The following is a 22,274-nucleotide window of genomic DNA, read 5'->3' as shown; positions in this document are numbered from 1 at the left end:
AAATCAACAAATGGCAAAACAACTCAAATAAATGTTTGCGAGCAGTTTGTGTGACACACGTACCCCGATGAGAGATTGCTTTCGCTACTTCTTGCGTTTGAACTGACAATTTCATACAACAAAATGTCAAAATACGTGATATTTTGGGGAGTCTGTTATGTCTCAAGTGAACATAAACAGTTGAGAAAGAAATCGGGTATCATTATATTGAATTATGGCATTATTCCAAGGGTCGACGCAGGCGCTGGTGTGACGTCCTGCTAGATTTTTCTCTCAAAACACCGGAAAACAACTTACTAAACAACTTACAAAATACTGCATCATTTTTGCCCATACAGATACATGTAAGAAATCGTTGAAAAACTATAAAAGGTCTAGTTTTATTTGTGTACATTTACAATAACAACAAAACCTTGTGGTTTTGTAAAATAAAGAAAATAAACAGGGTGCACCGTCTCTGTCTTTGCGAGCATCTTTCTGAAACACGTCACAAAAATCAAGTGAAACTCCACGAATACTTATCACACAAACATGAAACATATGTCTAAAGAAAGTAGGGATGGGCGGATCGATCCTAAAGTATCGATACTTCCGAGAATGATGTTGTATCAGGGTTGTCTCTGACAACACGCGATCCGCGAGGCACGCAGTCTGTATTTTATCATCTCACACCCAAACAAATGAGGGTGCGAATGACGAAACTGATGTTGCTCAGCTTCACTTGACAGCGCTGGAAGGATCGCAGAAGATCCATCGAGAACAGTGTATAATTGATGTCTTTCAATTTGATACTTAGCAAAAATGAATAATACACAAAATGTGTAAATGAACACATTGCCTCAATATATGTGTCAATAAATCAAATGTCATTTTGACTGATGGTTTTTCAAACCTAACAATCTTCAAGGTGACATCACTCTGAAGTACTATCAAACAATGGCCCACATTTGCCTTTATTTCTAATTTTATACATTGATACTACAGGCCAACAATAACCCCTAAACCAATAATGGCCAACATTTGCCCTTAGGGGGGCACTATAGGCCACACCGGAAAGAGCCATTTTCTGGTCCAAAAATTTCTAATTGTGTACATTGATACTACAGGCCAAAAGGAAACCCCACACCAAGAATGGCCCACATTTGCCCTTAGGGGGTGCTACAAGCCATGCCCAAATTTCCTATTTTCAAAGTGATGTCATTTCCACCCCATTTATTCAATTCTTCTGAAATTTTATGTACATACCTCATTTCTCATTGGGAACAAAAAAGCCTCAAGGATCCATAAGGTCCAGCATGATGGATTTTCCTGTACATGATGGATTTTTCTTTGGATTCCTCCATTGGGAGGGTTTAACCCCAACCCTCTACTGATCAATTTTAAATCATTTAGATAATTTTGAGGAGGTATCACATTGCTGCTTGCAGCTATATTTGTTATTCTTATTTTTTTCTGTCCTAAAAGTGTCTGGGGATCAGAGACTGTAAGCCGTGGAGACACCAACCTTGGCAGTCGCAAATCCCCCCCACTACTCAGGCACACAAACGCACACCCATCTGACCCTAGGTGGCACTATAATAAACACTTTTATATTTCGACTCATATCTCTGCAACCATAAGGGCTAGAATCAAAATAATAATAATTTTTCCTCTGATTCCTTGAGTCATGCAAAATGTATATCTCCGATTGCAAATGCCAAACCAAAATAGTTGTCCACAGCATCCACAGGATATTTTCTGTAAAAATGTTATTATTTTGGTCTTCTAGCCATATGTGCTTGGCTCCCAACAATAGCCGCTTGTGGCTATATTTATTATTATTATTATTATTATTTTTCTGCCATAAAAATGTCTGGGCCTCAGAGACCATTAGTCGTACAGATCTCAAATTTGGCAGGATGGCTTGGTGGTGCTGTAATATGCACCTTTGCGACCATATCTCTGCAATCGTAAGGGCAAGAATCAAAATAAAATTTTCCTTCTGATTCCTTGAGTCAAGCCCTACAAAATATATTCGATTTCATATCCGGCAATATTAATTTTTTTACAATACAATTCCTTCGGTTTAATGTGATTTAAGTAATTGATCAATATCTACTCAACGCTATCTCTAAACTTAAGCAAACTCTGTACACATAGTCAGCAGGACATTATGAATTTCACCACTGGGGTTATTACAAATAAAAACTGTCATAACTTTGGAGCTTCTTGAGTGCCAAAGTTCAAATTAAATATGCATCTTCTTTGGTTCAAATGGTAACATATTCTTAAAAAATCTATTCGACAAATAAACAAAAATGTCTGACCATGGCTGTTACGGCGCCCAGCTCTGCCCACTCCACGCACTCTCGCGCTCTCTCCCCTGAATACTAAGTGCCTCATGCTTCAGCACAGTATTGATCATTTAGCCTTGATTGCTGCCCAGCTGTCCCGCATCAAACTCTCGCCCTGAGACTATATCTGCCTCGTTAACTCAGCATCCAGTGCGAAGTATTGTTTCACCCCATGTTGCATGTCTGAGCGTTTTCTGAGTGATTCTATTGTTCCGATCCCAGCCTGTTACTAACCTTTCTGCCTGTCTGCAGCCTGCCTAACGACCCGTGCCTGCTACCGGACTCTGATATCTCGCCGCCTGCCCCGAACCAAGCCTGTTTCACGCCTCTCTGTCGCCGACTGCCGATCTCGGATCCAGCCGGACTCCTTCGCCTGAGTTTAACCCTTCCCCCGGGCATCAGACTAGACCTTTCCCCTGTGTTTGCTCATTGATGAGAAGTTACGTTTCCTTGAAGTCTGCCCATTAAAAACATTGTTGCAAATGGATCTGCCCGACTTGTCTGATTCTTTACAGAATACTTCGCCGAACGAGGATCCAGCGACAATGACTGCTCTGTCGGCCGCTGTCACCAACCAAGCCTCTCAGCTGGCCGCCCATCATCACCAGTTATCCCGCCTGACCACACTCACGGAGGAATTGGTCTCAGCGGTACGAGCCCTGCAGAAATCCAACATTCACCGCGCCGCCTCTCTCACTAGACCAGCCGCACACGGCGAGCTCCAACCCGCACCTCGCGCGCCCTGAGAGGTATGAGGGTGACCCAGGTAAATGCAAAGGCTTTATTCTTCAATGCTCTTTGTATCTCGCCCAGCAGACGGCCCTGCACGCCACTGATGCCAGCAAAATCGCCTTTGTGTGCACGCTACTCACCAGTCGCGCATTGGAGTGGATCACCGCGGTTTGGAAACCAGATGGGTCCGCCTTCTCTTCCTACGGAGAATTTCTGGAATGTTTTCAAGCTGTGTTCGAGCATGCCAAGGAGGGAAAGGGAGCCGAGGATCTTCTCTTTGAACTCTCACAGGGGAGATCGCCTGCCTCAGAGTACGCCCTCAAATTTCGGACGCTAGCAGCCCAAACCAATTGGACGGAGAACGCTCTCAAGGTGGTCTTCCAAAGGGGTTCATCCGTCCCTCCACTTCCCCTCTGTCAGCCGGGTTCTTCTTCGTCAAGAAAAAAGATGGAGGACTGCGACCCTGCATCGACTACAGAGCTCTGAACGAATGTACCGTTAAGTTTCGTTACCCACTACCTAGAGCTTCTTCGCACAGCCAGATATTACACCAAGCTGGACCTGCGCTCCGCCTATAACCTGGTTCGAATCCGAGAGGGGGACGACTGGAAGACTGTCTTCTCCACGAGCAGTGGGCACTATGAATATCTCGTCATGCCTTTCGGCCTTTCTAACAGCCCTGCCGTCTTCCAATCCTTCGTCAACGACGTCCTCCATGACCTGCTCCACCAAAATGTAATCGTCTATATAGACGACATTTTGATTTATTCTGACACCCTTGAAGCCCACATCCAGCATGTCCGCGCGGTACTTCAGAGGCTCCTTCGGTTCCAACTCTACGCCAAGATAGAGAAGTGTGACTTCCATCAGACCTCGACAACCTTTCTGGGGTACGTCATCCGCCCGGAGGGCGTGGCCATGGATGAGAATAAGGTGAGAGCAGTCGTAGACTGGCCCCAACCCTCCACCCTAAAGGGGTTGCAACGCTTCCTAGGCTTCGCCAATTTCTATCGCCGCTTCATCAGAGGCTTCAGCTCCGTAGCAGCCCCGTTAACAGCTCTGGTTCGGAAGGGCACGAGAGGGCTAGCTTGGAACGAGGCTGCCTCCCGGGCTTTTAAGCAGCTCAAGAACAGCTTCACTTCTGCTCCCATCCTGCACCATCCTAACCCTGAGCTACCCTTCGTGGTGTAGGTGGACGCTTCGAACACCGGGCTAGGAGCAGTACTCTCTCAGCGCAAGGGCGACCCTCCCAAGCTGTATCCCTGCGCCTTCTACTCCAGGAAGTTGAGTTCAGCAGAGAGGAACTATGACGTTGGGGACCGCGAGTTGTTAGCGATGAAGTCAGCGTTCGAGGAGTGGCGCCATTGGCTTGAGGGAGCGACTCACTCATTCTCCATGTATACAGATCACAAGAATCTGGAGTACCTGCGTACAGCCAAGAGACTGAATGCACGCCAAGCCCGGTGGTCTCTTTTCTTCTCCCGGTTCCACTTCACAGTGAGTTACCGTCCCGGTTCGAAGAACACCAAGGCTGATTCTCCGTCTCGCCTGTTCGACTCCGAAACGGAGGTCCTGACCCCAGAACCCATTATCAACCCAGCGCTCATCCTCGGACCAGTTCAATGGGACCTCGAGACCGAGTGCGCTCAGGCCAACGCTGACCTCGAAATTCACTCGGGCTGCCCCACTGGGAGGATCTTTGTACCAGAAACCCTCCGCGACAAAGTGATGAGCCACGTGAACGCCCTTCCCTGTTCCGGGCACCCCGGAATCACAGCCACGACCCAGCTCCTTCAGAACCGGTACTGGTGGCCTACGCTCACTTGAAACGCGAGCGAATTCATTCGCCTCTGTAGAGTCTGTAACACCCAGACGTCCTCTCGGCTGCTACCCGCGGGCCTCCTTCAACCCCTGCCTGTTCCCCAACGGCCTTGGTCCCACATCGCGGTGGACTTCATCACGGATCTGCCTCCCCCCGAGGGCTACACAACCATTCTCACCGTCATCAACCGCTTCTCTAAGGCATGCCGACTCATCCCGCTCCCCAGGCTACCCACCGCTCTGCAGACGGCGGAACATCTGTGTAACTATGTCTTTCGGTTCTACGGGTTACCAGAGGACATTGTGTCTGACAGGGGACCCCAGTTCCTTCCCACGTCTGGAATGCCTTCTGTGGGAGACTACAGATCAACGCGAGTCTCACATCGGGGTACCACCCCCAGGCCAACGGACAAGTGGAGCGCCTCAACCAGGAGATTTCCCGCTTCCTCCGCTCCTACTGCCATCGTCAGCAGGGGGATTGGCATCGTTTCTTGATGTGGGCTGAATATGCCCAGAACTCCATCCGCAAGCACTCTACCGGGATGACCCCTTTTCAGTGCGTCCTCGGATTCCAGCCCCCACTGTTCCCCTGGTCAGGTGAGCCCACCAGCGTCCCTGCCGTGGATGATTGGCTCCGGCGGAGTGAGAGGACCTGGAACCTGGCCCACACTCACCTCCAGCGTACGATAAGACGCGGCAAGGAGAGGGCAGACAGGCACCGCAGGGCAGGACCTGTTTACCAACCCGGCCAATGGGTGTGGCTATCCACACGAGACCTACGCCTCCGGCTGCCCTGCAAAAAGCTAAGTCCGAGATTCTTGGGTCCATTCAAGATCGTCCGTGAAATCACTCCGGTGTCGTTTCGTCTTGACCTGCCCAGACACATGCGCGTCTCACCCACGTTCCACATCTCCCTGCTCAAACCAGCCGCCGCCCGATCTGTAGGGCGCAGAGAGGACTCAGAGGAGATGGCTACCCGACCTATCCAGGTAGAGGGCGAAGAGACCTACCAAGTGAATCGTCTGCTGGACTCTAGACGTCGCGGCGGGCATCTTCAATACCTCGTTGATTGGGAGGGCTTTGGGCCAGAGGAACGTTCCTGGGTCCACGCCAGGGATATACTAGACCCGTCCCTCACTCAAGACTTTCACCGCAATTACCCTGATAGACCGGCTCCTCGACCTCGAGGCAGACTTCGCCGTCATCAGTTCCCTCGCGCCAGGAGACGCTCGCAGGAGGGGGGCTCTGTTACGGTGCCCAGCTCTGCCAACTCCACGCACTCTCGCGCTCTCTCCCCTGAATACTAAGTGCCTCATGCTTCAGCACAGTATTGATCATTTAGCCTTGATTGCTGCCCAGCTGTCCCGCATCAAACTCTCGCCCTGAAACTATATCTGCCTCGTTAACTCAGCATCCAGTGTGAAGTATTGTTTCACCCCATGTTGCATGTCTGAGCGTTTTCTGAGTGATTCTATTGTTCCGATCCCAGCCTGTTACTAACCTTTCTGCCTGTCTGCAGCCTGCCTAACGACCCGTGCCTGCTACCGGACTCTGATATCTCGCCGCCTGCCCCGAACCAAGCCTGTTTCACGCCTCTCTGTCGCCGACTGCCGATCTCGGATCCAGCCGGACTCCTTCGCCTGAGTTTAACCCTTCCCCGGGCATCAGACTAGACCTTTCCCCTGTGTTTGATCATTGATGAGAAGTTACGTTTCCTTGAAGTCTGCCCATTAAAAACATTGTTGCAAATGGATCTGCCCGACTTGTCTGATTCTTTACAATGGCCAATCAAATTTCAGCACCTTATAACTCATATTGGGAATGGCCAAGGTTTATGGAAATTACTGTACACAAGCAGGGTGTCAACTTTTAAGCAGTATATCAAATTATGTGAAAATCGGCCACATGGTGATGGTATAATTAGCTAATTTGCATTTTTGCTCATAACTCTGGAACCATATAGGCTAAAATAACATTTGTAGCTTCTCTTAATACAACAGTGGCCCGCCCTAAAGATATTGTCAAATGGATTGAAAAAACGTATTTATCACAAATATTTTTTAGAACAACCTACTTTTACGAACTCATCGTAGGTGAGACAAAACTTGGTATACAAAATCTACAAACCCTCCAGACAAAAATGTATCAAAAGAATTTTGATATGTCAAATCATTCTGAAGATATAATAAAATGTGTTTTGTGCTGTGGCCCATAATAACAAATTGGCATGTATCTTGTTAACACAATTTTCATACTTAGCAAAACTTAAAAACATGGAAAAAGAAACTTTATGAGGTCAATTACATAATTTCATCAATTTGGCAGCTGCTATAACAGAAGAAATTATGTTTTTGCAACTACCTTTTAAGCAATTAGAAATATGGAGAAAGACAGGCTGTTTTAGTGTTTGTCCACCAGAGGGAGCCACACGACAAGAAATAGCTTCAAAGAAAACTTATACTATACTAGCAGAGTAAATAGATGGACCAGCACTTATGAGATGCTTGATAGATATTTTTCAAATAATAATCTTGCTATTTGTGCCGCTTTTCCATCACCCATGGTGAAGATAAGAGAAACTGACATCTGTTCTCTCACAGAAACAGATATCTCATGGACCAGCAACCTCTAGATAGAGTTCAAATACGTTTTACATTCTGAGGAAACATGCTAAATGTCATGAATGTCGGATGAAAGGGGGGCTAACAGCACATTTTAAATGATCATTCATTTCAACTGACAGATGATGGCTGTAATACTACAGGATAAGAAGTCATTTTAAATGTAAAAATGTATTTATGTATTTAATGTGCTTTAAATACATAAAAATGTATTTAAAACACTGTAGTACACTGAAAATGTTTTAAATAATTAGTTTGCAAAGAAATGTCATCTCCAAAATGCTTGTAGATAATCAAATGTCACCTTCATTTTTATATATCCTAAACATATTGAAAACATATTTGTCAAGTTGCCAGACACTATTAAATATATTGTTATCCAATTAAAATGAAGAGACATTTCTTTTTTTTCTTTTTTTATATAAAATATTATATTTCTATGAAGACACTTATTTAGAGTTATGTTAGGAATAATAAAATAATCACATACGTGCCTGAGTACAAGCATATAAGTGTTCATGAAAAGAGCAAATTCTAATGTAACCTCACCAGCCCATAAGCAGCGGCAGTCATTGCTGCACTGGCCTCTGAGTAGTGAAATAAAACATAAAAGCTGTGTACCCAGTTGAGCTGATAATATATTTGTTAAAGTGTTTACATGGTTGTAGTTTCAGTTCTATAAAAATTTGGCACATTCAAGTTTAAACACAACAGTTCACCAAAACACATAGATTTATAAGTTAGAGGGCCACATAATGTTTATTATAGAAATACATATTTGTCCAAAAGAAGTGCTTGTGTACTTACAAAGTTTTGAACAGCAGATTGTAAATTCACATTCAATTGAAAATGACCTATTGGATCATACTATATCTCGACGTTGGAGAGCGAGAGAATTCTGCCCTGCTCCATTTTAATTTGTACTGCAATCTGTCACACACAGCATAAAGGAGTATGAACAAAACATTTATTGTTTGATTTTGTGATAAATGTGACAAATTGAAAGCTGAACTAAAATTAGGGTTTCTCAAAAATCTACTTCTCACTCAAATGATGGAGCATATCACATTTGTGGATATGTTGCTGTAACTGGTGCTGTTCAGTGCTTCAAATCTGCATTAAGTCTGTGCAGATAATGATGCTGGTTTCTTAAGTCAAATTTGGCTTGTTTATTGGCTGCTGTGGATCTGTGTGAGTTTTGTATTGTCCTGTGTACATTCTGAAGTTCAGTGTGGACTGACAACAAGCAAAACCAAAGTAGAAATCGAATGGCTATGGCAAGCCTTTGGACATCTGTTGTCAACATAATTTTTCAAAAATAAAAGTCTCACATTGAACAAACTAATTTTGAAATGAATATGAACATGAATTACATTGTTAAAATAAAGAAATGAAAATAAATTAAAAGTAATACAAAATGAAATATTTTAACTGCACTTTAGGATATCAGATAATATGGTGAAATTAGCTTTATATTCATATGCTCAGAAAAAGTAATTGAAGATTAATATCTGCTACATAGCTAATGGTATAACTGTGCATATTATACACAGTCTATATGCAATTTGGAACTTGGGATAGATGGTCCTTTTTTATTCCAATAAACTTCAGTTCCCCTTCTGTCGCTCTCTCCACGTTGTGTCGGAGAAGCAACACTAGGGGTCTCTCTTGAGTGGCGATATCTACCTCTGTTCTAGGAAAAAAGGCCAATTAGAAGTTGGCAGACTGTATTTGCATATCCCACCCCCGGACATACGGGCATTTAAGTGGGGCGAATACGGGAGTTCATTCCGAAAATTTCTTCGGAGCCGATGGTCGTGCATGCAGTCTGCTGCGAGTCACACACCAGTTCCTGTTTAATCCTCTGACACTCTGCATGCTGTTGGATCTGACGGTGCATAATAGCGTCTTTCTCCTTCCTTGCACAGCTGTGCATTGTTGCCCCTGGGCGCTTCAACAGCGCTCAGTTATTCTAAAAGAGTAATTTCACTCTAAAAAGAGCAAAACACAGCGGCGTTGAACGTCCTTCTCAGGACGCGTCTTTTTAAAGACGTTTTTTCCGCCCCTGTGTAGTTTCTGGATGCGGTTGATTTCTCCCCACCTCTGACGGTCATAAAAACTGCCTCGCGTACCTGGGTTGCGATCACACGCAGGCATCGTTTTTAAGAATGGACTATGTTTTCAGTACGAGAACATAGACATGACAGCATTGCGGTCGCGGCTTTTTCTTGAAGTGAGAGAAAACCACTTTAGCCGCCCCCCGCACCTTGCCTACTTCCTACAGGATTGAGGCAGGCGCCGCGGGAGATGAAGATGATCTGGGGAAAATGACGGGCTCCATTTTGCCGGGTGAACCCCCTCGAAACCCCCTGCCTCCCCGGCACGCTTGCTTGTTTCCATCCGAGCTCGGGATGAGCATTCTCTCCAGTGGGTTATGTTTTCAGTGTGAGAACATAACCGCGGCAGCGTTGCGATCTCTGCTTTGTCTTGTAGTGAGAGAAAGCCACTTCAGCCGCCCCCCGCGCCTCTCCTCCTTCCTACGGGATTGGGGCAGGCGCCGCGGACGATAAAGACGATCTGGGGAGAATAACGGGATGCTTTCCGGCCTACCATCCGGTCCCTCGAGCTCCCCGGCATCACAGTTGCATCGGAGAGCGTAACAGTGGCGTCTGACGTGGATAACTCACTTGGGCCACCACCTTCGGGTCTGCCGCCCAGTCTGAGCCTGACGCACGGGGTCCGCTATGCTTCCCCGGGCTTAATTGGTTCCGCGGGCATGTGCGCCGGGCCAAGGCACTTCAAAATCTGCACTTGGGTAGTCCTGTTCTTGACATGCCGCAGGAACTGCACTCGAACAGGCGATGGCCACCCCCATGGTCCAGAAACGCAACACATGGACAGGACCTGGTCGCAGCACAGGAGGCAGACAAAGCACGCTTTCTTAAAACGCTCCCGTCTCCCATCTCTGTCCATTCGTTGACACCACTTGACGACTCCGCCCAGCAGTCCTCAGTGGTGAAGAAACAGACGGAGGCTATTTCACACATCTTGCCCTGCCGCAAACCTGCTGCCAGGGGCCAGGGATGCTTCACTGCCTCCCGACGCCGTATTACCTGTTCCGCCCCACTGAGAAGCCCCGCCGGGTACGTCTAAAATACTCGCCCCCTTGGTGCCCCAGCACAGAGTTTAGAGGCGTGGCTTTCACTGCCCAACCCATCACGCTGTCTGCACCGGACCATTCAACTCGGTTATGCAATTCAGCAATTCAAGTCCCAGCACGAGGAAATCACCTCTCTTTTACTAAAAAAGCAAATATGCGATAGAGCCTGTCCCTCCAACCGAAAGAAGAAGGGTTTCTACAGCCCTTACTTTGTTGTACCCAAGAAAGGTGGCGGCTTACGACCGATCTTGGACCTGCGAGTTTCAAACCGGGCTCTGTCCAAACTCCCGTTCAAAATGCTCACCCAGAAACAAATTCTGTCTGGCGTCCGACATCTAGATTGGTTCGCAGCGGTAGACCTGAAGGACGCGTACTTTCACGTCTCGATCCTGCCACGACACCGACCCTTTCTACGGTTCGCGTTCGACGGTCAGGCGTATCAGTACAAAGTCCTCCCCTTCGGCCTGTCCCTGTCCCCTTGCGTCTTCAAGAAAGTCGCAGAGGCAGCCCTTGCCCCGCTCCAAGAAGCCGGCATACGCATACTTAATTACCTCGACAATTGGCTCATCCTGGCCCCCTCGCGAGAGTTACTATGCGCGCACAGAGACCAGGTGCTCAGGCACCTCAGCCGTTTGGGGCTTCAGGTCAACTGGGAAAAGAGCAAGCTCGCCCCGGTTCAGAGCATCTCTTTTCTCAGCATGGAGTTAGACTCAGTCTCAATGTCAGCACGTCTCTCCAACGAGCGTGCACAGTCGGTGCTGTAATGCCTCGCTTCCTTCAAGCCAGGCACCGTGGTCCCTTTAACGTTTCCAGAGACTCCTGGGGCATATGGCATCCTCCGCGGCGGCTGCGCCGCTGGGGTTGATGCATATGAGACCACCTCAGCACTGGCCTCAGACTCGAGTCCCGAGAGAAGCATGGCGCCGCGGAACGCACCGTGTGAGAATCACCACCACCTGCCGCCAAACCTTCAAACCCTGGACAGACCTCTGCTTTCTATGGGCAGGAGTACCCTTGCAGAAGGTGTCCTGACGCGTCCTGGTCATGGCCGAGGCCTCCAAATCGGGTTGGGGTGCCGTGTGCAACTGGCACGCAGCTGCGGGCCGTTGGAACGGGGCCCCGCTCTGCTAGCACATCAACTGCCTAGAGTTGTTGGCTGTTTTCTTTGCCCTGAGGAAGTTTCTCCCGTTAATTCGAGACAAACATGCCCTAGTCAGGTCAGACAGCACCTCATTGGTGGCCTACATAAATCGCCAAGGCGGAGTACGCCCCCACCACATGTCACTCGCCCGTCGTCTCCTCCTTTGGAGACTCAAGTCGCTGCCTGCCACTCACGACAACACTTGCCCAGTGGGGAGTGGAGGCTCCACCCCCAGTCGGTCCAGCTGATCTGTGAACGGTTCGGCAAGGCCCAGGTAGACCTGTTTGCCTCCCAAGAAACCTCCCACTGCCCGCTCTGGTATGCCAGAGCAGCTCTTTTTCTGTTTCGGGGGACAGCAGAAAGGGAACGCTGTCTCCAAACAGAGGCTCGCCCACTGGGTTGTCGACGCCATTTCACTGGCTTATCACAACCAGTACCCGCACCCCCCCCTTGCGGTCCGAGCACACTCAACCAGGAGTGTTGCGTCCTCATGGGCACTGGCCAGGGGCACCTCCCTAGCAGACATCTGCAGAGCTTCAGAGCAGCAGGGTGGGCAACACCTAACAATTTTGCGAGATTCTACAATCTCCGAATTGAGTCAGTATCGTCCCATGTTCTCTCAGGTCCGAGCCCGCAGAACTCAGTAACACTCTGATGATCTGGTCGGGTGAATCACTTGCGCCTAGCGCCCTTTCCCTCAGCCGAGGTAAAATAGTGTGCCTTTGTTCCCAGGAGACCCCATCTTTCGGATCCCTGGTTGATTCCTCCCTAGCCCTTTTGGGTCTGCAGTTCAGCGGAGGAACTCGCCGACCCAATCTACCCTGTACTGGAATAGGTGCTCCCCAGGTTAAGGCCTCCTGTTCGGACCCCCCCCCTGTGTGTAATTCCGTGGCACTGTCCCCTCACGAGTGGACTCCCGTGTCTCCCTTAGGCAGTTCCAGCTGCCTCGGCCACAGTGCTGTAGCTTCCCCCCTCCACGAGGCTGGATCTACCACCGCGCCAACTTTCCCACATAGGACCTAAGCGGCCATGTGATGTATTCACCACTCTTTGCCTCCCCTGCAGGGTAAGTGTGGTCTCCGCAGGGTCTTCTCCCCCTGAAAGAATAGGAAACAGGGTAAGACCCCCTTCCCTTAATGCATGTAAGGGCCCCGGCCGTAGTTGCTCTATGCGAGAAACATAGAGAGAAAAGAGGCCCAGCCAGGCTTGGCCCGTTCCCAGGTTGGCAAGCATCACCTTGTTCCCCTCACTAGGGTAACCAGAAGGATTCTGATGACTTTAATGGGGCATTGGGGAAGGGTACGTGCAGCCTGATACAGCTGGTCGCCTTTGCACGTAAGAATACCTGCCCGCTCCTGTATCAGCAGTTCACGTACACGGCTCAGCGCATGGCATGATTGAAGTGGGACCCCTAGTGTTGCTTCTCCGACACAACGTGGAGAGTGCGACAGAAGGGGAACGTCTAGGTTACGTATGTAACATCCGTTCCCCGATGGAGGGAACGAGACGTTGTGTCTTCCCCGCCACATCGCTGAGCCGAGCCACTGTTGTGGCCGGACCATTTCCGGCTCCTTAGAAAAATCCTGAATGAACTCCCTTATTCGCCCCGCTTAAATGCCCGTATGTCCGGGGGCGGGATATGCAAATACCGTCTGCCAACTTCTCATTGGCCTTTTTTCATAGAACAGAGGTATATATCGGTGCTCAAGAGAGACCCCTAGTGTCGCTTCTCCAACACAACGTCTCGTTCCCTCCATCGGGGAACGGAGGTTACATACGTAACCTAGACGTTTATTTGGGCAGTGGGGGTTCTGGTGTTCTGCATGCTTCTATGACATCATCATGGCAATATCATATTGCATATCACATTGTGTTGTTTCCTCAATAATGTGCAGCCCTAGAGCTAAGCTTTTTGACTTATGATTTTTCATCCTACAGTAAATAAAATGTCATATCACCTGTTCTTGTCTATTGATTTTCAAAAATATTTTTTATGTCTGGCTTGTCTGGACCAAGTTGTTTTAATAGAAATGACACGCTGTTACACACGTTTATCAATAGCGCTCCCCATTTTCGCAATATGTAAGACTGCTGGTGCACACTAAGTTACATTTGGTTTGATACTTCATTATGGGCAGACTCATTTCTGGCCCATTGTATCTCAATGAGGGCTTGTTTCAGTACTATATTTTACCACATATTTTCATTGTAAAAAATAAGGGGCACTGTGGATTACAGGATGGCAGCAGTTTCTTTACCCTACATGCATGTATCTCTATCACACAAAGTGTAACAGAGTTTTCAGATAAATTATTTACGATTATTTATAAAGTCTTTTAAATACATATTTAAGCATTTTTAACGCATTTTGGATTAACAAATTCCATTATTGGAAATGTATAGTATGGATCTAGGTTTTCAAATGGATGAATATTTAGGTGGGGCTCGGTCCTACCTGCCTATATGGACGAGCCGTGCCTGTGTATAAAGTAATAAATCTAGAGACACAATCCGCGATTCACATTTATTTTTCATATCACCAGATAATTTATAGTAAAAAAAGAAACATTGATCGGTTTCTCACCCACATATATCATTTTGCTTCTAAAGATATAGATTTAACCACTGAAGTCATATGGATTTATTTTATGCTGCCTTTATATGCATTTTGCAGCTTCAAAATGTTAGTACCCAATTCACTTTTCAACTAATTTAGTTTAGGCAGGGTCTATTCTGTCAATTCATATTATTTGACATCCACTGAATCATTTCTGATGTTGATGTACAGATGCTCCTCCCCTTCGACCACCTGGGACAGCACGGCTCCCAACTCTGACGTGTTGATCTGTTGGCACAGCTCCGTCCACTGGACCAGATCTGGTGCTCCCTTTTTAGTGAGAGCAGTAAATGGGCTGGTGACTGTTGAATAGTTAGGCACAAACCTACAGTAATAGCCAGCCAGCCCCAGGAACTGTCTCACCTCCAAGACTGCGGTCTTGGGCAGGCCGCAATCGCTGCAGTCTTATACATTTTGGGACGAACTTGACCATGTACCAGTGGAAGCCCAGCTTCCAACTCGCCGTGTGACCACAAAGGGCCCTTGCTAATTGGCGAGTAATTTGGAGCTTGATGAGGGTAGCAATACAAGTACATTATATCCCAGTGTGAACTCCCATAGCGGAGTACCCCTATTATACATTCGGGACTGACGTTCTTGAGCCTGTAGTAAATGCTCCTGTGGTAATCGCCCATAGTGTGTGGAGTTTTGCTCTCAGGTCAAGAATGTACTGAATTTCATTTTTAGGCTGTGAAGGTCCCTCCTCCCAATTTTACTTTAGAACGTCCAACACACCACACGGCCAACTTCCATACAGTGGCGTGAAAATGTGAAAACTAATAAATTTCACTCTATATATGCAAAAAACTGTGTGTATAGTGTGTGACCAAAATAAAGGATTAAAGGATTAATTCAAATGGGGTGAATCCCATGGAGGCTTGCGGGGCCTCTAAAATTGCAAATAATAGGGGCTCGAGCCACTTATCCCAATACCGAGCATCATCGTGAACAAACTTTTGAATTATGTTCTTAAGGGTTTGATTCAATTGTTCGACCAGGCCGTCTGTCTGAGGATGGTATACACTGGTCCGAATCAATATAATCCCCAGTATTTCATAAAGTTTGCATAAAGTGCAAGACATGAAAGTAGTTCTTGGTCAGTGAGGATCTCATTCAGGATCCCCACTCGGGAGATACTTTTGAAGAGTGCCTCTGCAACACACTGATCTCAGATGTTGCGAAGATGCACTGCTTCTGGATACTGTGTTGCATAATCCACCAGCACTAACGCAAAGTGATGTCTGTTTGCTTACTGTTCTAATGGCCCAATGTGGTCCATCCAAATTCTTTCGAAGAGGATCCCAATCAGCGGTAGAGGGCGCAGTGATGCTTTTGGGTTGGCCAGTGGATTCACCAGTTGACATTTGTGGCACATCGCACACCACCTACAATCATCCCTGTGAATGGCCGGCCAGTAGAAATGGGCTATGAGAAGGTTTAGTGTTTTCTCTTGTCCTAAGTGGTCATCCATTGGATTATGATGAGCTGCCTGGAATAATATTTCCATATGGCGCTTTGGCACTAACATCTAGGTTGTATCTTCCTTTGTCTATTGGTTCTGCATCACTTGATACAACAGGTCTTTTATCATTGCAAAATATGGGTATGAGAGGGCAACTGCAGGCTGAAGTTGTTGCCCATTGATTACTCTCACTTGGTCGAGGGTGTGCTTAAGGGTCACGTCTTACGTCTGCTCCAGAGGGAAATCTCCTATGGATGTCCCTCTAAGGGGGGTTGTGGAGCTCTCCACCTCACTTGCAGCATCCTGACGTGGAGTTGATGTGAACGGCCCCAGCAATGCCTCCCTAGCCAATGTGCTGCAAATCCCACACCGAATTGCTCTGTTGCAGGACCCATCCACACACATTCAAGTTTGGAATGCCAGCCAATTGGTCCTCAATATTAGTGGATTGATGAGGTGGGGCCTAACCACAGCCTCAATGCAATGATTTTGTCCCCAGAATTGAAAGTTGACAGCCACTAAAGGGTATTCAAGTACATCCCCATGTACACACCTCACCCTCACCCTCCGTGCTGTATCCAAAGCCTCATCTTGAACCAAGCATTGGTGGATAGAGGTTTGATTACATCCTGAATCCACCAAGGCTTGGTATGTACCAAGCAGTATGTACTTGGTATGAATAATCACTGGTATCCTGTATATCCATGCTCGATCGGGGGCAGCCTGTGGCATATCAGGGACCTGAACCAATGCCTCCTCCTCCATCATCTGGCATTGGTCCTGAAAGTGTCCGGTTTCCCCATAGCACCAGCACACTGGTCCAGGCTTTCCTCCACACCCCTGGCAGCAGAGTCACCAACCTGCAGGGACGAAGAGAGAGAGAGTGGGAGCTGGCAGGTTAGGAAAACCCTGAGAATGGAGTGCCAGTTTTTGAGGGACGCAGCACCGTTTCTGGGGTGCAGGTATGAGAAAAGGCGGAAGAGGAGGGGGCAGGATGAGAGGTGATATGAGAGATAGGAAGAGAAGGGGGCTTGATGGCACTCGGATATGCCGCCAGATGGTCCTCATACAGTTAGATTGTCTCCTTCAGTGATGCCAGGCAGTGGCACAGGACCCACTCATTTCAGTAACCTGTTGATGAACTGCTCCAGTACCACGAGATCAATGACAGCTTTGGCGTCGCAATCCTCTGCCAGCAGCCACCTTCGACAGGCATCATGGAGCTGTTGGCCGAACAGGCGACCGAATTTGTAGTACGGCAGCATGCGTAAGCATTGTCTGTGTTGTTCAGGGTTGTGAGCGACCAGCTGCAAGATGGCCACATACTTCAGGATGTCCATGACCAGAAGCTGTTGAGCCACAAGCTGTGCTTTACCGTACAGCAAGGGCAGCAATTTGAGCTGCCCACTGTGTGTTGGACCAGCCCCATGCTTCAGCAGTCCACTCAAAGAGCTCAATGAAGGCCTCTGGTTCATTTTGTGGCCCCATCTTAGTGAGTGTGGCCGTGGCTGTGGGTGGAGTACTTCACTGTGCCATCAGGCTCCGTAATAGCTGTCGATCTTCCGCTTGGGCCTGGAGCAGGTCCTGGAATTGCTGCTCCTGCTCCACACGTAGGTCCAGAAGGGCTTGATGTTGGGTCTGGTTGATGCCAGCAAGACTCTTGATGACTTCAGCTAATGGCGAGGAATAAATAACTTAAAATAAATAATAAATAAATAACAAAACAGAAAATAATTAACACATCTCTGTCTACATGCAGCTTTATTTGCCCCTGAAGTAGTAGACATGGCCAGAGTTTTTTCACTGTGTTTAAGCAAATGCACGCACACACATATGCACATGCACAGGCACACTCATCAGTCAACCAATACGCTTAAATATTACTACAGAGACTACTGTATAACATCGAATACCGAGGTGGCTGGCACGATGAAAACAAAAAGACGGGTATGTATCAAATATAATACAAACAAAACAAGGCAATTTCACATGACACAGGACCTTACAACTGGTAAAATTGTGTGTGGCGTTTGTGCAGCCAAGACGGTGCTTGCATTGTGGTTTCATCGCTGTTAACAACGTAAAATCAAGCACTTAATTGAGTCAAGTCTCTCACATCATGTTTACTAAAAACAGCATATTGAAATTAAAAATACATAGTATTAATATTGGATATTAAGAATTTTAGGTGTAATGCATCAACACATGTAGGCTTCTGTAGTCTCTTGTGGTCCACACAGTGTCATCAGCTTGAACTGGTCCATAATAGCTTGATTAATTAACTGTGTACATTTTTAAATAGTCAGGGGGAAAAACGTTATTGCTAAAGCAGACAGCAACTCTAAACAGATAAACAGCACCTACTTATTACTGATTGTCTATTTTCAAAGCATTGACGAGCTGCTTAAATACATTATTTAATTACATTATCAGCATTTGCCCACCATTCACAACATTCAACCATGCACAATAATATATTGGGATATTTTGAGCAGTGAAATGTTTTGTTTATAATTTAATTAGACTATAAAATACATTTATTATTCAATGACAGAGTTTGTGTATGAAACTAAAATTCATGTTACGAGATGAATTTAGTTGGTTATGACATTTTAATTTTAAATGTTTGTTTTATTTTTTGTGTAAACCACTGGGTAACTTATGCACGTCTTAGCATATATCTCTTACACATTTGAAGGACAATTCTGTTAAACTATTCTCCATGTTTTGCAGTTAATGAAGAGCTCAATTAAATTTTCTTTGGTTGGTATTTAAAAGTTCCCCGTCTGTCGCTCACCTCGACGTTGTGTCGTGTGAAGCAACACTAGGGGACTTTCTTGAAGGTCTCGGTTACCTCTGAACTTGAGAAAAGGCTAATGAGAATTTGGCAGATAGAATTTGCATGTCCCTCCCCCGAACATACGGGTAAAAATGGAGGGAAGCATGCATCTGTTCATTCAGATTTCTTCTTCGGAGCCGAGCGGTTGTGCGATCAGCGAGCTGAGATCACTTAATGTTCCACTCACCTCTGCAGAGCGTATGCTGTTGAATCTGCGGTGCATATCAGCGGCTTTCTCCTTCTCTGCACGGCAGTGCAGCTTTGCCCCTGGGCGCTTCGACAGCAAAAAGCGAAAACGATGTGGGGATGGCAGCAGATTCGGTTTCGCCGGGTAGATCCCCTCGAGCCCGCCGAGCTAGATGATGAATTCGCTGCTGCATCAGAGAGTGTCCCGGCGTCTGACGTGGAAGACTCGACTTCGGACTGCCACAAGAACTACGCTCTGTGACTGACCTCACCCTCCGGGTCACGAAAGTCACAGCGCAGACACTCGGGCAGGCGATGGCCACCCTCGTGGTCCAGGAACGTCACCTATGGCTGAACCTGGTCGAGATGCAGGAGGTAGACAAAGCTCACTTTCTCAACGCCCCTGTCTCCCAGCTCGGTCTATTCGGCGACACCGTCGACGACATCCCCCAACAGTTCTTGACGGTGACGAAACAGATGGAGGCCATTTCCCACATCATGCCCCGCCGCCATTCCAGCTCAGGCCGTGCTCCGTCTGCTCGCCGAGGGCATCCTCCTGCGGCTTCCAAACGCCAGGCAGCTCCACCTCAACCTGGGCCCAGCTCTCAGCCCCCCATCCTCGAGGACCCGGAAGGCTCCCAAGCGTTCCTGAGATGGATGACCCAAGGAATGAGATGTTTGCTCCGGAGTTGGTAAGCAGACCACACCGTCCCCCGGTGGTGGGCCGGGAGGAGAATCCTTATTTGAAATTATTTCCTTTGCCGCACCCCCTTCGGGCTGCGGTACCCACATTCTCAATAAAAGAGCGATTTCCTCATTCCCTGGGTCATCTGTCTCGCAAATGCCACACTCCGGCAGTCTCGGCACCCCGGACGCGGACTCCTCGCCTCTTGCCCGCACCTGCATCAGCAGCACGCGTACACATTCAGCGCATGGCGTAATTGAATAGGGACCCCCTAGTTTCGCTTCATTTGACACAAAGTCGAAGTGAGCGACAGACCGGGAACGTCTAGGTTAATTTTGTAACCTCCGTTCCCTGAGTCTTCCCCATCCAAAATTGCTGTTTTAGTCATTTTTGGCACAATTTAGTTCTTTAGAGGTGAAATCATCTGTACAAATGTACAAACTTAATATGTGCGCACACCAAGGTCGCTGTACCTCTCCGTCACGGGTGTCATTGTATCCATTCAATGACACTGTTGGGTTGCCATGTCTAGTATATCTGAAGTAAAACCAGCTGGACACCACTGTTCTAGGTCACCCTCAAGAGTCGGTTCAAGCTCTTTTGAGTTAAAACAATTCAATAAATGCTCAGTAAATGCAGAAACTTTTTAATTTATAGTTTTAACTCATCAGATATAATAATTTTGGATATTAGTGTATTTCATTTATTCTGTAAATTAAACTCATCTCTTGAACTGGCCAATTCTGTCACCCAGTTTCAGATGTCTCACAGTCATTCTTCTCTCAACAGTGATGTAAGAAGAATCGGAGTATCTCTGATTGGCCACCAGAGGAGGATAGTGAGCAGCATACAGGCACTAAGATTGCAGTTCCTCCATGTTCAGCAAAGTCAATTCCATGTATGAAAATACACATATACATATATACTCAAGCAAACACACACACACACAGAAATGCATATCCCAGCAACTCTCCCCACCAAAACACATTCATACAACACAGAGCCCTTGAGGTCTGGAATGTCTGTTTATTGGCCTGTGTGAACTTAACATGTGCGGTGCTCCACAGCCTCAGTTTCTGTCAGAATCCCATGAAGACTTCCAGTTGAAACATATACACAAGAACGCAATCTCAAAGACCTTGAAGAAAGATGTTAAATCTTTGTCCTTATTTGTCTTCTTGATGAACTGTGTGTAACAGGAAAATTGGACGATGGACCCAGAGGACCCACAGTAAACAATGGAACAATGGCACCACTCTGTTGTCATGAAGATGTCATCTGTCAATCATCCTGCAAGTTGTGTGATTGACTGGACTCCAAATCTGAGAACTTTTAATAGTATATTTGCTATTTTAATGTATTGAATTGATTATGTGTCCTAAGAGATTTTTCTGGATTATTCATCGAGCTTCTTCCTGAGCCTCTAAAATGAGAGACCATGGATCTGCTGAATGTCTTCAGCTTAAAATGGCTATTGTACATTGTTTATCACATCTAATATTTATCTTGATATTTGTATGTATACGTGTGTGTTTGTTTCATTTTGGTTGCATTTTGTTTTGTTTTGTTTTTTCTAAGCAATATGCGCAGTCTTTAGAAAACCAAGAAAAGAGACAAGGTAGTGAGTGGAGAGCTTTATCTTGCTCTGTTTTAAAATCGCACACAAAGCCATGGACTTCCTCAGGCTGTCAGCTAGGTGGTAAAAGTCTGACCTTTCAGAAGACTGTAAGCCATTTTCTTATTCTTGTGTACCACAGTCAAATTGAACAAACTTATAAAAATCCACTCAGACCAAGATTTGAGAACTCCACACATTTGTTCATTCTGCTATGGTGTACAGTAACTTAGACTCCTCTGATATTTAATTAGTTTGCCTTATGACCACAAAATTATTATAGTGGAGAATTGTTGCGGTAACAGGTTGCAGTACTCATACAGAAAATTTGAAAACATAGCACTGCATGTTGGCAAGTAATATTTGTTAGTGAGTAATAATATCAGGGACTAAATACTCACACATGAATTCTGTAGCAAGTCAAAATACACATTAGCAGTCTTCTTGGCTTCCACACAGACGTACAAACACACAATAGGTGCACAAAACCCACATGCTCATTAGGTGAGAATCTTCCCATCCACCAATTGGCTCTTTGTATCTGAACACGTGTTGTGGACATAGAGACCACTTTACAAACTGCAAGATGCAATTTGCAAATGTCAAAAGTGAAAGAGAACAGAGTGCTTAGTTCATGCAGGGCAAGGAAAAACTCTGGTAAATCAGGTCATAATGTATATTGTTCATAGTAATCTGATTGTACATTATTTTTATAATTTATAAAAAGTAAAGAGAGAAAAAGATGATATAGGCTGAATGTTTGTAAAAATAAAGGATAATGTGTACTGTTTGTGTTTTTCAATGAGTCTTATCACAAACAAAGAATTTATAATAATTCATGTGATTACTTTTCCAATGAATTAATTAGTAAAATGTGTAATCTGGTTACAGTGTTAAAGTAATTACTAGTTTGCTATTAATAATTTTTTTAAGTAATTTACCTAACACTGGTGAACATATATATGGTACATATATTCAATCATATATTTACATATTTAAATTCCACTAGTGTTTGGGAAAATATGTTATGTTTGTTATATAATTCATATATGAAACCAAATT

The 22,274-nt window shown here is 46.2% G+C and overlaps 1 protein-coding gene across 2 annotated transcripts in view; it reads left to right on the top strand.

Moving 5' to 3' along the window:
- LOC127651615 (ephrin type-A receptor 6-like) overlaps window positions 1–21,980 on the top strand; it is a 272,024-nt gene extending 250,044 nt beyond the window's left edge. For both annotated transcript variants that reach the window (XM_052137535.1, XM_052137536.1), the window contains 2 exons: window positions 20,387–20,495; window positions 20,797–21,980. In XM_052137535.1, coding sequence (XP_051993495.1) covers window positions 20,387–20,495; window positions 20,797–20,832 — 145 coding nt within the window. In that variant the 3' untranslated portion in view covers window positions 20,833–21,980. The remainder of the gene's footprint in view (window positions 1–20,386; window positions 20,496–20,796) is intronic.
- Window positions 21,981–22,274: the final 294 nt, after the last annotated feature.

This window comes from Xyrauchen texanus, chromosome 11, assembly GCF_025860055.1.
Source record: "Xyrauchen texanus isolate HMW12.3.18 chromosome 11, RBS_HiC_50CHRs, whole genome shotgun sequence".
NCBI classification, from domain to species: Eukaryota; Metazoa; Chordata; class Actinopteri; order Cypriniformes; family Catostomidae; genus Xyrauchen; species Xyrauchen texanus.
The sequence above is the reverse complement of the archived record's forward strand: the minus strand, read 5'-3'. Positions and strand labels throughout refer to the sequence as shown.